This window comes from Lagenorhynchus albirostris, chromosome 8, assembly GCF_949774975.1.
Source record: "Lagenorhynchus albirostris chromosome 8, mLagAlb1.1, whole genome shotgun sequence".
Classification (NCBI taxonomy): Eukaryota; Metazoa; Chordata; class Mammalia; order Artiodactyla; family Delphinidae; genus Lagenorhynchus; species Lagenorhynchus albirostris.
In genome coordinates this window covers 711,249-727,593 of record NC_083102.1, presented here as the reverse complement: position 1 = coordinate 727,593, position 16,345 = coordinate 711,249, and the positions used below count along the sequence as shown (strand labels likewise).

Sequence of the window (16,345 nt, the reverse complement as noted above, 5' to 3'; positions counted from 1 at the left end):
ACGGGGTTGTCAGGGGAGCGTGATGGGCCCAGGAGCCAGCAACTGGCTCATCTCAGCGGGGAGCGGGGGAGAGCGGGGTGGAGGTGGGAGAGGAGGGCGGAGGCCGGGAAGCCAAGTTCAGGAGGGGCGTCAAACGTGCGGAGGGAATGCATGTGTTTAAGTGGATTCGGATTCATTTCTAAAATGAGTTATGCGCCAGTGAGGATACTGAAAAGTCACACTTCATGGATGGCAGGACAGCGCAGCAGCCGCGACTCCCCAAAGGGGCTCACGTGCCACAGCATGGAGCCTCGGACCCCCAGCAAGGCCAGCGTCCCCAGGGGGGCACCTCCAGCAGCGCATGTGACTCAGGTCCCTGAGCCCAGCCTGTCTCGCACCCCAGGCGCTGCCCGTGAAAGCCCGTCAGAGCCCTTCAGAGGAGAACTCGCCTGCGGTTACGTGAGCACCGTCGACAGCTGGGGTTTCCGTCCCAGCCTATCATTCACTCATTCATTCAGCAAAGGTGCAAGAAAGCCACTGGGTGCCGGGCACCGTCCGGGAAATTCAGCAACAGACACTGAGCTGCTTCTTGGGGTTTATATCCAAGTGGGGACACAAGCAGCAAAGTCACCAACAAGGGAAAGGGCCTGTGTCGTTGGGGGCTGAACTGTGTCACCGAAAACGCACACCTTCACGTCGTAAACCCGGTACCTCGGAATGTGGCCTCACGCGGAAACAGGGTCCGTGAGGTCATCAGGTGGTCCCTCATCCCCCACCGCTGGGGTCCCCATGGCAAGAGGAGGTGGGGACACAGACACGCCCGGGGGACGGCCGCGAGGACCCAGGTGCCAAGCCCGCTTGCCCCTCCCGCCCCCCACAGAGGGCGGCACCGTGTGAGTGGAAGGCGGTGAACATGCAGGGGGTGCCCGATGGGCAGTCCTAGGACCGCGTGACTCCAAGAGACAGCAGGGGCGCAGGGCACCAGAAGGAACCAAGGGGGGTCCCGGAGGCGGGGGCCATGGAGGTGGGCGCCGGGCAGGCCCTGCAGCCTGCTGAGACGGTTCAGGTGTGCGGGCAGGAGGGACCAGCAGGTGAGCGAGACCACGGGCGAGCGGGATGCCTCCGCAAGGGCGGAGGCAGAATCCCCGCGCAGACGCGTCGACAAGGGCTGTGACGTCGGCTGGCGTCAGGGGAGGGCTCCAGACGCCTCTGCGCCCCGAGGAGATGCGGAGAAGCAGGCGCAGCGACGGGACTGGGGGCGACTGCTCTGAGATTCCCGGGCTGACCGCCGCGTCCCTCGGAAGACGCTGTCACCCAGCGGAGGAAGCGCTCGGGAGGCTGCGATCAGCGCGTCCCACCGCGAGCTGGCGGCAGGTCTGGGCCGGGAGGCACGCCGCCCACCGCGGCGCCTCGCGCTACACCCACCTCTTCCCTGGGGGGAGACGGGCCGCCAGCCCAGCCGAGGAGCTGGAATGTGCTCTTTGGGTGGGGACACCGGTTGCTGCCAGCGGCGCCACTTTTACTGACTGTGCCAGGCCCGCTCGCCACACCCCTGCTGGGGACTCCAAACCCTCTGCAACCTCCAAGCCGTTCTTCCGAAGGTGAGGAAGGAGAGGTCGGTCCCGGTCTGCAGCTGAGGGGCTGCCCCCCACCCCCATCCTGCTTCCTGAGTAAGTAGCCCTCAGGGCTGGGGACCCTCCCATCAAGGGTGGACGATCCCCCAAACCTCCCAAACACGCTCTCCAGAGGTTTTAAAATAAGAATGTTTTTAAAGAGGTGTGTGTGCATGTGGTGCGGACACGGGCCCTCTACCCCGTCCCCTCACTCACGGAATCCCAGGGACACCTCTCAGAGCTGGCATCTCAGCCCCACCGGGAGGTCAGCTGCCAACCGGGAAAGGAGTCCACGCGGAACCCTGGTGCCTGCCTCGCCGCTGCCTGCCAGGAGCTGCAGGTCAGGTCCGTCTGTCCCTCAGCCAGCCTGGTGCTCCAGCACGTCTGCATCTACATGAAGTCTGCTGGGACCCCGAGCTCCGCGCGGGGACAGGCCTGGCTGCACGGCAGCCCTGCGGGCACCTGTGCCCTGGTGACGGGGCACGGGTCTCGAGGGAGCCATCCGGTGCTGACCACAGCGCCAGCTCAGTGCGCAGGAGAAATACCGCCACATCAGAGAGGGACGAGTCCCACAGCCCGGCGTCAGGAAGACAGGGCCCTGTCCCCCCCTCCCCGGCTTCTGGCCACTAAGCAGGCCCCACCAGCTCTCACCCCTAAGGCCACGAGCTCCTTCCTTTCCCCGAACCCCCCTCTGCACGTTGACTCCAAGCCACCCAGCACACCACTTATTTTCAAAGGTCTCTGAGGATTTTGCGCATTTCGGTCCTGTCTGTCCACGAGCTGCAGGCTTGCGGAGGGCGTGACCAGCTCTTATCTTTTCCTTTCTCTCCAAAGTCCGGACACAAACCAACTTCCCTACCAGGTTGCTACGAGATTCCACGAACCCCGTTTCCTAGCTTGTCTTCAACAAGGGGTAACGTAAGGAGATGCGGAGTCCGGCGCCTCCGTCGTGGATGTCAGGCCCACCGTGAGCCTCCTGGCCCTACCTTCTTCCACCCTCACAGCCCAGAAATTGAACATTTTCCTCCATTGCGAGATTATCTAAAACAGCCTTGAAGATAATGATGAGGTTCGCCAGCCCAGAATGTTCTCAGTGGCCGGCTTGCTCTCCAAGGAGACACCTCGATGACCGGAGCCGCGCGGTGACCCCGTCGGCCCCTCCCGTCTCGCTGTCACGGCTCCGCAGGCAGATGGCTCAGGACAACAGCGGCTCCGTTCTCGTGCAAGTCGGACAAACGAGAGGTGCTGACTGTACTCAAAACGAGCACGCAGTTGTTTCTGTTTTATTTTTAAACTATGTGGCCATCAGCTGTCATGTCATGGTCTGAACTTCCTCAGAAAGCAGTTGGGGTTCATTTCAAAAATCAATGGCCGGATACAGCACGTGCAAGTTCAGGGGCCGCCTGCGACAGCTGCTACCCTGATTACCTGGACGCCCAGCGCCGCCTGGCAGAGAGAGATGGGGGCGCTTTTAGCAGCTTGAGGTCAGAGCTGGCAGCGGCCGTGGGGTCCCCTGCCTGCCTGGTTGTCAGCGGCAGGAAGGATTTCCTGTCGACAGCTGGGCCGGGCCTCCTCACTAAGCCACTTCTTTCCTGAAGCCACATGTTCCTGCTGTTCAACCGCGTTAAACAAGGCCGCTGCCGGGAGCTACCAAGTCAGCAGAACAGGCGAAATGGACTGCGTCGGCGTCCTGACCTCGACGGAAGCCCGCCGAGGGGCAGCCGCGCCCCGCTCTCAGGAGAGCCTGATGGCCACACGCACAGCCCCACGATGGCCGCAGTGTCCTGAGTCACCGCTGGACTAGAGGAAGGGGCCAAAATGAGGAGGTGATGAGGGAGTTTCGGAGGCCACTCTGAAAATAAAGACTAGTGAAAACGGCGTAAGGGGCAGAAAGCTTAGGACCAGTGCAGACTTCTGGAAGGCGTCCCTCCGCCCTCGGCCGTGCGTGACTCCATGGAAATTCTCTCATTCACTGCTCACGACAGACCTGGGAGGAAGGTCCCGTATTAACCTCACTCGAGAGAGGTGGAAACTGAGACTCGGGAAATTAAATCCCTTGCCCAAGATCGTGCTAGTAAATCCCCAAAGAAAGATGGAAACGGAAAATGTCAAGGTAACGCTGGGATGTCGGCTTCCCAACTGCTGCACCTCTGCCTGGATTTTAGCCCAACCGGACTGAAGAGCGTCTGCACCCGTAACCTCTCCAGGTCTTATTTTTCCAAGTGCTATCGTCTCTTACTTACGAGACACGTGAAACCAAGCAGAGAACGGGATGCGGCGACGGGGCCGGATGCCACGCCAGCCCCACGCTCGCGTCTAGGACTCTGCATCCAGGAGCCGACCGCGCTTCCGCTGCTTCACTTCCTCACTGCGGACATCTCACTATTTATTTGAAAATTCACCGAAGGCTGGGAAGCAAATGAGTGATGGATCACAAAATGAAAACGAGTCAACCTTGATACAACGTTTTTTGAGATGATACTTGAAATCAATGAACAAAATGAGATTTTCACGGGATTCACCAATTATTCCAGTTATCCGTACCCATCACTACAACACATAACGATGCTTCTCTTTTTAAATCATCCTATAAGGTAGTTAAAATTTTTGCTAACCCACAGGAATTCTCCCCGATGCAGAGAAGTGACGCTTCTGATGAGGACAATCCTGCTGGCGTCACAGTGATTCAAGTTCCCAACTCCCGTCTGGCGCCACTGTCCTCCCTGCAGGAGTCGAATGAAGGCCCCGTTTTTCAGAGCGTGAGTGAGTGAGCCTATGACAATCTGGGCAGACACACTGAGCTCCTGTGAGGGCGGAGCTCCCGGCATCGCAGAGCACAGGCAAATTCACCTCGAGTCTCTGCCAACCCTGAATTACTCTTATTAAAACCTGCTAACAACCTGCTAACAACCATCAACTCTTCACAGGTAAATCATAAATAGATAAAAAACTGTTGTATGCTAACAACTTAGCATTTTTTAACATCAAGATGAGACTGTGCGTCTCAACATAAATATATTCAAAATTTTAACAAATATGTTCTCCATAATATATTTGAATAAATATATTCTCCAAAACAATTTTATTCTCCAGGAAAAAAAAATTTGCCAACCGCTTGATACAAATCTAAGTATACAACGTCTTAGAGTGTCACCTTTATAAAAAGTGCATTGACGTCAAAAACATAAAAATGTAAAGCTTTTGTATGCAAAGTGAAGCTGCTATCCACTTAAAAGGGACTTGTAAAGAGAAGATGTTTCATGTAAGCCTCATGGTAACCACAGAGCAAGTCAACAGTAGCACAACCTAAGGGAAAAAGCTTTCAGCTTTTCACCGTTGAGTGTGACGCTACCTGTGGGTTTGTCATACGTGGCCTTTTTACGTTGAGGTATGTTCCCGCTATGCCCGCTTTGTTGAGAATTTTTATCATAAAAGGAAGTTGAATTTTGTCAAATGCTTTTTCTACATCTCTTGAGATGGTCATTCTCATCTGCTTCCAAGACATTCCATGCAGCCCAGACACGCCGTGTGTCCCATACAGCGGAGCGCAGATCAGGGTCCGGGAGGAGTGGGGGGCGGGAGGGACCATCTCCTCCCGGGAGCCCATCTCGTGACTCTCCTCCCTGCCCCTCCTGCGGCCCTAACCTCCAGCGGCACCCACTCGTGGGGACCCTCCACCGAGCCCCCTCGGGACACACGGCCTCCGTCAGCGCAGCCCCGCAGCGAGAAGCAGCGGGTGGCCCTCTGCTGGCTCCCCCGTCCCACCCCCGGGCCCCGGAGGCTGACCCCAGACCTCGCCAGGGCAGACTCCTCACCCCAGCAGTCGTGGTGCAACTGCCGAGCTAGATTTCCGTCCAGCCGAGGTCACAGCACAGACGATGCCCGCGGCACAGAGGGCGAGACGGGCACGGTGCTGACGGCCAGCATGCCCACTGGCCGGTCTCCTCCATCCACCGCAGGTCCCCTTATCCTTCCTCCACGGGCAGCAGAGGATCCAGCAGAGCGGACCCTGACCTCGCCACCCAACCCTGGCGCCTGCAGGGCCGTCCTACGTCTGCTGGGGAAGACCTCACCGCTCACTGCCCGTCCTCCAGCCTCATCTCAGCCCCTGAGGTGCCCACGCGCCTCCTGACGCAGGCGGGGCCTTTGCTTGTGCCGCTCCACCCGCCTGCCCCCGCAGAGCTCCAAGCAGGGGCCCTGCAAGCTCACCTGAAGCCTGAAACCAACTCCGACGTAACCAGTATCCACAGCTAGCGTTCTAGTAAAGCTTTCAAGTCATCGTTCTACGTAAGCCTATCTGCCTCAACCGAGTCTCCTCTCTGGATACTTTTTTTTTTTTTCCCCAGTTTTCCTTTTCCCTCTGGCTTCATTATTCACTTGCAGACTTACTACTATTTTGACAGCAGGGGAAATCTCATCTTTTCATATTTTTCTCCCTCTTTCCTAGTCCTTCATACGTAGGAGTGGAATTTAAACTGCTTAACTTCTGACAGATTCAAGTCTTGGCCCATTTATAACACAGCTGAGACACTTTGCAAAAAATCAATTGCAGGTGTTAGGGTGTGAGGGTCTGTGGGGATCACTGTGGAATTTCAGGGCATCACTGAAGACACAAAGCTAAGCTTCCCCGACGATTATGGAAATCCAACAGCAAAGCAGCTGGGGGGCTGCGTAGATACAGTTATGGATGTAGATGTAAATGATACAGATATAGGTATACATATATAGGTGTAGGTATCGATATATAGGTGTGGGTATCGATATATAGGTGTAGGTATAGATATATAGATGTAGGTATAGATATATAGGTGTAGGTGTAGGTTAGGTGTAGCTGTAGATGTAGACAGACAGATACAGACACAAATAGATGACGCAGATGTGAGATGTACAGAGGTACAGACGTAGGTATAGGTATGAGTGCAGGTGTACCTGTAGGTGCAGACATGCAGACAGATATGGACGTAGATATAGATAAATGTAGGCGTAGGGGTAGATGTCGGTACACAGATATAGCTGACACAGACCTACGCAGACGACACAGAGGCAGGTGTACAGACACAGGTATCCGCGCAGGTGCAGCTGCAGACACGTACACACAGGTACAGGTCTTCGTGGCTAAACGAGAGCAGGGTCCCCACGTCACCAGACGCTCCTACGTTCCGCACTCCCAGGCTGGGCTGTAGAACCAGCCGGTAGGAGTCGGGCTCTAAGGACAGCCATGCGGCGGACAGAGGCTGGAGGGCCAGGCTCCAGGCCTGCTCGGCGCGGGCCGGGCTTCCCTCCCCGCCCGGCCCCGCCCACCAACAACACATCTCGCCCTTTGCTGCAGCAGAAGGATCCCATGCGGGAAGGGGGCTCACAGTCAGAGACCTTAAGGGTCCCCTGGCACCACCGTCCCTTCCGGCACCTCTGGGCAGCCAGACGCGGCCAAGCTGACCTGGAAGGCGTTGGGCCAGAGAGGCACGGAAACTGTTTTCAACACCCATCACATTTGCACCTTTATGGCATTTTCTCACTTCGTCCACCACCACGGTTAGAGGCCAGGCAAATGTGAGATATCCTCCAGGTCTAGAATTCCAGCCAAGAGCAGACGTCAAACTCCAGCACGGCTCTATAACCTCAGCAGACGTGAGCCAACAAGCTAATAAACGAAAACAAAGTTCTGACGCTGACGTGACAACTGGAAATTTGAACACAGACTACATATTTGACGATATTAAGGGATTTGGAGTCCTTTGTAGGTGTGACATGGCATTACGGTATGTTAAAAAGAAAGAATCCCTCTATTTTAAAGATATTCCATGAAATGCTTCTAAGACAGTATAACTGGGATTTGTTTCAAAGGAGGAGAGCTGGAAGTAGGTGGGGTGTGACCGGCCTGGGCTGTCTGGGTCGCCGGGCCTGGGTCAGTATCTTGCTCTTGTGTGTGTTCAAAATTCTGCACAGGGAAGAGCAAACACAGATCTGCTGCCTCGTGAAAAATACGAAACTGACAGCCCGGGAAGCCTCTCGGACGGGGGCCCCGTGGCTGCATCTCGGCACCCAGGACGCCCAGGCCCTTGAGCCGAGGCCGTGGGGACACCGCCCAGGCCCCTGGAGCGCGGCCACCGGCAGGTTATCCTCGAGACCCCCAGGCTCCCTTAGATCATCACTGAGGATGCAGATGTAGGGCTTTCTAAGTAGAACCTCTGTTTAGAGGCAAAAGCCTTGCCACTGGCGCTTTTGAAGACTCAATTCTGTGACTTGGATTTCTGTCACCATCGGAGCCTCAAACTGCCTCGGGAAGGACTCTCACATCAGCTACAACCATCTTCCTAGCATTTACGCACAGCCCGCCCCCAGCGGGCTGATCCTCGAGCGGAGGCCTCAGCTCCCGAAAGTCCCTCCTCACCCTGTCACTTACTCCCCCAGCACCCCCAGTGCCTGTCTGGCACTGGGGGTCCAAGACGGACAGAGCATCCGCCACAAGAAGCGTGATGTCTGCGTGAAGGCATGGTCTGCAGCTAAGTAAACAGATCCAGAGGGGGCTCCACAGAGAAGCCCAGCCCAGCCCACCTGAGGAGTGAGTGTTTTCCCGTAGCGATTCAGAACCACGAACATGAGAGCCCGGGGGTGGCTGGAGGGCGGGGTCCTGAGGTGACAGCAGCCGGGTGGACGGGTGAGGGCCTCGAGCCGGGGAGCCTGCGTGATCCTACAGCAGCACTGGGGCTACATCAGGAAGGGAGGGACGCGTGCGGGGAAAGCAGGTGGGGGACTGCAGAGGGTGCGAGGGGGAAGGAAAGCACCGCAGACCACCAGCGCCTTTGGAGGAGCCAGGCGCCAGGGGCTGGGACGCAGCTGAGCAACTGCTGGTGCGGCCCCTGCTCGAAGCGGAAGAACCCCACAGGGTGTGTCATTCCACCTCCAGGTAAGGTTCTGAGGGGAGGGCGGCGCCCTGGAGGAGGGACCCTGACCAAGGAGAGCTGCCTGGAGGAGGTGGCATCTGAGCGTGCTGGGCCAGGAGCAAACCCAAGGCCTCCTGTCAGGACCCCTCACATTCCAGAGCGGAAAGGAAGCAGGCTGGGGAGGGAAATGGAGCTGCAGGGCCCAGGCCTGGGCAAGGCCGTCGTCGTCGGGGACAGAATGACACGGTCACGTTTAGGTTACGGAGCGCTCTCCTGAGGGGGAAGTTTGGAGGGGATGCGGGGAGACCTGGGAGGGGTCCTGCAGGGGCAAGGCTGGCGTGGAAACGGCAGCGTCAGCGTGGGCAGAGCCTCCCGGACAGGAGAGGAGCCGGTCAGCTGGGGGCGGGGAGGGAGGTATCTCACCCCAGGTGACGGCAGAGGAAGCGGGCGGGGGTGGGCTGAGCGCCGTCCCTGGGCTCCTGCAACCAGTACGAGGAGAGCGACGTGGAGAGAGCTGGGTCGGGGTGAGACGTTTACAGGTAAAGATCTGTTTCGAGCTGTGACACGGGATCGCGGGCGTGGGGACCCACCCGGCTAACACTGCTTACGCCTTCATTAACAACACAGACACCCCGGGGTGTCTGAATCTCACAGCCTACTTTTGTACTTTCCTCAGCTGAATTTCAAAACAACCCACCAAGCTGAAAAGAGATATGTCTGACTGCCTCAGGGGAAAAATTACACCGTGTTACGTCTGGATCTCTTTCCTTTTGTGAGCACCTCCTGTGTCTCGGTCATTGTGGGTCCTCAACACTCGTCCCATTTCACAGCTGGGGCGCCAAGTCCAGAAGGGCCGGCAGGAAACAGACAAGGCAGAACTGGGCCACCCTCTGGGGCCTGAAGACCACTGTTCACCGTTCTTCTCACTGACAGTTCCCAGAACTACCAACTATGCAGTCAAGAATTTTCGATTTGGGATATTTTTTGTTTCTTTTTCTTACCATTTTTTAATACACAAAGAATGATTATTTTCACTCCTTACGGCATCCCCCCGCCCCCGCCAATCTTAAGTGATAGTAAACCCATCAAACCGAAGACCGTCTTTTAAAGACAAACAAACGAAAGGATGGATGGTGTCATGGGAGGGCTGTCCAGGAAGGGCTCCGCACAGAGATGCGGCCACACCTGAACACGTCACCGAGACACGGCCTGAGAGTGGCGCCGAGTAACTACAGTCTGCGCTGCCACCGTATACACAGAACCGCCCCCCGACATTCTGGAGGTCTCCTTCTCCAGCAAGGGAGGGAGAAACCGCAGAGATGGGCAGGACCCACTCCTGGCTGCCCACGAGCACAGAAGCAGCCACGTGAGCTCTGAGGGGCTGCTCGGGCGGGGCGGGGCGGGGTGGAGGGTGGAGGGAGACCAGGGCTGGACACCCCCCTCCCGCGGCTGAGCGGAGCCCCCCTTCCCGCCCCCCCCGCCGGCTGCCAGCGCTGGCGGCTCTCCCACTGTGGTGAGGGGTGGCGGAGGGCGGGCAGGCTTCCCCGAGGGCTCGAGCGGCAGGTGTCTGAGAGAAGGACGGCACCCGGCCCGGCAGGGCAGCCTGGTGCACAGGCCTGGGGCGGCACACGCTCCCGAGGCCTTGCCCAAAGGGGCCCCTTCTTCCGGACTCCACTGCCCAGGCCCTACCCTTGCCCGGAGGAGGGAGGGCGCAGCGCGGCCCGACGCCCCTGGGCGCCCTCCTGACAGCCTCCCCCGACCCACAGCCCTTGCTCCGCTTCTCCCCGGGGGCAGCCTCCCCGCGGCGAGCGCTGCAGCTGACGCCCCGATCTGGTGAGCGCGTCCCCCCATGCGTTCCCGCGCCGCCGCCGCCGCCACGACCCGGGTCATCTGCCGCTGTGGGATTCCCACCCCGAGGCGGCCTCCGCGGCCTCTGCACTGAGCCCCAGGGGGCAGCCACCAGTGGGACCCGGGCTTCGCCCCACCTTGGGGGTTCCAGGTGATCCGTGAGGGCGCGGGGGCCGCGGCACGTGCTCACGCAAACTCGGTCTGCGCGGCTCGGACGACCCCTGTACAGGAACAGGTCCCTGCAGGACACGAGGGCTCGTCTCCTTAGGGGGGCGTCCCTGCCCAGCGCACATCATAGCTCCCAGGTTTTCAGCTGTAAAAGCGGCTTGGCCTCTGCTGACGGGTGAGCGTTCCCTCTGCTTCACATGCAGCCTCCGTCCCGTGGTCACTTCCTGCCAACCTAACTTGAAATTACTTTTAAATCGTCCTCGGAGGACCTGGGATGGCTGCCCTGCCCTTCACGCGTCTTGAATAATCCATCCAGTTTGTAGAGAGGATGAAAATGCAAGTGGCAAAGGATTAAACGACAGCCCCGCCCACCAGGAAATGGACGCGCGAGGCCAGCCGCGCCATCCCTGCCAACGTCAGGGAGGAGACGGCGTGCTCCTCCTCCTTTCAGGAAGAACCAAGCAACTAAAATAAAGAGAAGAAAAGAACAGTGTCGGATTCCTGTCAGTAAATAGTTGATCCATTAAGGCTTAAACTGAGATCTGGTGAAATCTTGCCCCCGAGAATCCCAAGTTACCAGTTACTCTGACAGCAGAGGCGGAAGCCTCCGTCCGTCCGTGGAGGGAGGGTGGGAGACGCTTCTGGAGCAGGTCTCCCCTGTGACACACAGGGAGCTCTGGACATAAGGCTGTCGGCTGCACCACAGAGCTTCCATCCGACAGAAACAGCAAAAGGGAAGACGGGAAATCGGCCAAGATAAGATAATGATCCTCTTCTTTAACCCCGCGCTTGTAGCAGGTAAGCGTTCAGGCCCCGAAGGTGAGGCCAAGGAAAAGCCCTCAGGAGAAGGAACTCTGGACGCAGAGAAGAAATGCTCAGAAGTGGCTTCGCGTTACAGGAAAGTCAGCAAGAACAGGAGGAGACACCCGGCGAGATGGGTCTCCCTCCATCCAGGTGTCGTCCACTCATGCTGGGTTTCCTGTGAAGCTGAGGACGGTAGGCCTGGATGGTCCTGCTCTGAAGTTCATCATCCTCTGTTCTCCGTTGTTCACGCAGACTCGAAAAGTCTTCCCAATGATCAGAATCCTTTCCCAGCACTTCCACGGGGCCTCGGTCTCCTGTGTGCACAGCTAAGCCCCAGGCCCCAGACAGGAGCAGCCCTGTACCCTGCTCCGGGGACCAGCCCTCCTGCTCCGGGCATCAGGACATCCTGGCGGGAGGAGAGGTGCTCAGAGCAGCTGCACGGTGGTCCCTCCAGTGACCACGCCCACACACACAACACAGAGATGCACACACACACACACACACACACAGGAACACGTACATATTACACACTCATGCACAGACACACGTATGCCCAAACGCATACACACATGCACACACACACAACCATACACAGACACATACATCCTACACACACAACACACATGTGCACCCGTGTATACATACATGCACACATACACAAATATACACAGCCATGTGCACACAACACAGATACACACAGACACACACACAAACATACAGTACACATACACGTCACACACACACACACACGACAGCAACGTTTGCTGAGAAAGGGAAAACCCACGGCACAGGTCAGACCGGGCAGCAGGCTGCTGGAAGGGTCTGACTCAACAGCACCATCCAGGTCTCCGTGCGCACTGGGTCACATGTGACTCTGACACACCCAGCGGGAGTTCCAGTTCTGAGCAAAGGGGCTCAACGCAGACAGAGTGCGAGGAACACGGCCCGGAGGTGTGGAGGCCGGAACGGGCAGGCGCATCTTCATGAAAAGGCTGGAGAAACGAGGCGTCAGTGCTGCAGATGCCCCCAAACCCAGGCGAGACACCACCTTCAGCTTCACGGGGTCTTGACACAGGGTCTGGGTTTGCCGTGTGCGGTGCAGCGACGGTGAACGCGCGCCGAGGCGAGAGCGCAGAGGCCGCGGAGTCAGCAGGAGAGACGGTTCCCGCTCTGACGGAGCCCCTCCCCACAGGGAGTAACCACTGAAGCACACTCGACGCCTGACCAGAGGCACAGGATGACGCAGAAGCAAAACCGCGGGTGGACGTGTGCGCACACCTGCACACGCACCAGCACACACACGCACGCCTGTGCATGCAGCCAGACACACGTGTTTTCCCTTGGAATCCCCACTTCCATTCCTTGAAGGAAACGCACCGTTACGAAGCGTCAAACGTCAGGTTCGTTAGTGAGATGACCTGAAGAACAAGGCCGACCACTTGTCACTTGCTGGGCACGTGACATTGATTCTGTCCCTTGTTGCGCTCAGCACAAAATTAAGGAGAGGACAGAACACTCCATGGTGGGCGGCACGTTTTTCCCTCGGAAGAGTGACTCATACCCTAGTATACGGACGACTTGAAGCTTCTGGAGTTCTAGCCAATGTGGGCTGCCCGGGGCGCCCCTTGCACCGCCCGTCCTGCCTGAGACACCCCGGCTCCAGCTCCAACAGGCACCCTGTGGCCTGAGCTGCAGGTGATGGCGCCAGGACCAAGGAGCCAGGCAGGGCTTTGTTTGGGGTTTATTTGGTGGAGAATCACCCTGAAGCTCGGGTTCCCGGTCCAGAACACGGAGTCAGGGGGACGGCTGGTTCCTGGCTGCCCTCCCACACCTGCAAGACCAGGGATGCCCACCCTCCACCTCCAGGTGAAGATGGGGAAAAATATGAAAGCGTTTCCCCAGCCTGCGCAGGGCCAGGATCTCACCCACGGAGAGATGAAAAGCTCCCACTCACTCGTTTTCCGTCACAATGTAGCCGTACTCCTCCTGGGGAGGTTGGACTTCCAGCCGCAGGCCTTGGCCGGGGGGTCCCCGGGCCCCAGCGCCGGGGCGCTGGTCCTCCTGCGGGGCCGCCGGAGCCCGGAGCTGCGATGCCCCAAGTCCGCCCGGCCCCGGCTCCGGGTGCAGCGGCCTTTGCAGCAGCTCCTTGGAGTAGGTCTGACTCTTTATGTTCTCCACCCCAACGCGATCCTCCTCTGAAGACGGGGAGGCCTCAGGGTCCTCCGATTTCTTGATCTCCGTCTTGAAAGACCCGGCAAGATGGGGGGCTCCAGGCAGGAATGGAGACCCAGGACCCTGCAGGAGGTCCCCGAGTTTGACGCCCAAACGGCTGACCTGGCAGAAAGGAAACCAGCCTAAGAATGTGCCCCAAGTCACAGAGAGGCATCAGCACCAGACTCTCGGGGGAGCGGGCACTGGCGAGTGGGCACTGGGGAGCGGGCACTGGCGTACGTGAGCCTGGGGCTGGAGTGGGCCACACGGGGCAAATTCGGCGTCCGGCCGAATGCATGTCGTCTGGAGAGCCCAAGCTCTGCTGGCCTCTCCCTCTGCGTGCCAAATTAGAAACGTGTCCCTAGACCCCATGGCTCCCTCCGCAACTCGGACAGCCGAACCCTCCACTTTTTATTTCTGATGGACATTTCAAAGAATTGTTGGTGTTTTCTTCACCACGTGCTAACAGGCACTGAACCAGGAACCACTAACATAATCTGACAAGAGAAGTACTAACCAGAAATTCTTCTTTTCCACCCACAAAATAGAGTTTCGTAGAACCACATCACTGCCATTGCTTATGAATTGACTTTCTGCATCCTTAAGACGAATACAGATGAGCAAAAGTTCTCCAACAGGGAAAACCAACAAAGCGCTCCATGGGTGGACGTGTGCGCACACCTGCACACGCATCAGCCTGTTCCAGACCCCTCTGGACCAGCACACCGTCGAGGGGCCCCTTGGCAACGACAGAGGAGCAGTGGTCTCCCCACCCCCCCAGTTACTAGGGAGCATGCGATGTGTGGCTGCCACAGCTGGGGAACTGGGGAACTGAAGTCTATGGACTTAATTTTAATGCGTTTAAGTTCAAGCAGCCACATATGGCTGGTGGCTCCACCATGGACAGCGCCGTGGGTGTACATGGTCCAGAGCCTGTGAACGTCCGTTAAATGAACCTCAGAAACCAGGACACGCGGGACGACCTCAACGACACAAAGTGGGTGTGAAGTCTTATCAGGCGGTGTTGTCCTCCCGTTTCCCTGGGTGGATGGGGGGGTGGTTCTGAGGAATATTAATTTGAGATTATGAGGGTTTTTCTATCTTTTTCTGGAAAAAATTTTTTTTGTATTTCACGTACGTTCCCAAACTATGGACAAGAAAACTAACGCGACTCTGGGTTTCACAGGACCCGAACACGCCCCATCTTACCTCCTGGTAAAATCCTGCACCGCCGTCTCGCACTCTGTTATCTGTGAAAGACACGAGCTCATCAAAATCCTGGCCCAACATATATACACTAGCAAAGGTAAGGCAGAGAGCTAGTGGGAAGCAGCCGCATAGCACAGGGAGATCAGCTCGGTGCTTTGTGACCGCCTGGAGGGGTGGGAATGGGAGGGTGGGAGGGAGGGAGACGCAAGAGGGAAGTGATATGGTAACATATGTATATGTATAACTGATTCACTTTGTTATAAAGCAGAAACTAACACACCATTGTAAAGCAATTATACTCCAATAAAGATGAGAAAAAAAAAATCCCGGTCCAGCATGTCAGCACAAAGGTCACAGGACATACAGGGTGACCACCGAGTAGGTCAGGCACAGTGAAACTGGCCTCACTCCCACGACAACGAAAGCCTCCGCGTACGGTACAGAGGTGGCGCTCCGTAAAGTCCACGACAGAGGAGGGGTGACACACTAACTCAGACACGAAGTCAGTCAGTCAGTCACGATGCCAGTTCCAGGGAGCCACGTATTATCCTCAGGTAGCTCAGAGCAAGAAAGAGCCGCTGAGCCAGGCGCAGTGCGCAGTTACAGAAAAGGAAAGTGAAGTGTCGACCCACACACCTCATGCTGAGATGCCTCCAGACTGGGTACTTTCCTGTGGTGGCCACTCCTCTGAAGACACACGCAGGAGTCAGGGTGCGGCTCCTGTGCTCCTGCAGACCCTCCCAGCCCCGGGACAGGGACCATCTCGTCCGAGTAGCAGCCCAGCATCTTTTCCTGCATCGGTCAAGCCATGCTTCCAGCTTCCAGGCAAGCCTCGTCCCAGCCCACAGAGGAGGGAGAGACATGCACCTTGCGCCTGGCATGTTCCTGGGTGCCTACTGTGTGCAGCGCACTGCGTTACATGCTTTAACGTAGCTTCCGCAACTCTGAGAAGCGGTCAGGCGGGGAGACGGGGCCTGCCCTGCTCGGCCCTCGCACAAGGCTCCCTGGCGGCTGTTAGTGGGTGCATGTATGTGAGCGTGTGTGAGTGTGAATGTTGGGATGTGTGTGAGTGTGCATGTGCTGGGGTGTGAGTGTGCGTGCACTAGAGTGTGAGCGTGTCTGTGTGTGTGAGTGTGCATGCACCGGGGTGTGAGTGTGTCTCTGTGTGTGTGAGTGTGCATGCGCTGGGGTGTGAGCGTGTCTCTGTGTGTGTGTGTGTGAGTGCATGCGCTGGGGTGTGAGCGTGTCTCTGTGTGTGTGTGTGAGCGTGCATGCGCCGGGGTGTGAGCGTGTCTGTGTGTGTGTGTGTCAGTGTGCGGCAGTGGGCGTGTACCAGGGGGTGGGGATCTCTGCTTTCTCCCTGGAGCAGCCCCAGAGGTTGGTGTGGCCTCAAGCAGACATTTGAATGATCCTCTTTCACTTTATTATTCAAATGTTTGCCTCCATGTTGTACTCGCTCACACAGTCCGGACAAAACCTCTTTCTCTCCTGTTTTTGCTCCCCCGGAACCTCACCCGGAGGCATCACAGCCCCTCCTCCACAGAGCAATTCGCCCTTCAGCGTACGTGCTCTGGAAGGCTCAGCCTGCGGAGGAGGCTTTCAGAGGCAAAAGTTCAGACAGACACAAAT

At 57.6% G+C, this 16,345-nt stretch overlaps 1 protein-coding gene across 1 annotated transcript in view; it reads right to left on the bottom strand.

The window, feature by feature from the left end:
* PTPRN2 (protein tyrosine phosphatase receptor type N2) overlaps nt 1-16,345 on the bottom strand; it is a 673,487-nt gene that overhangs the window by 411,169 nt on the left and 245,973 nt on the right. Inside the window, 2 exon segments of the mRNA XM_060156261.1 lie at nt 13,251-13,630; nt 14,717-14,757. Coding sequence (XP_060012244.1) covers nt 13,251-13,630; nt 14,717-14,757 — 421 coding nt within the window.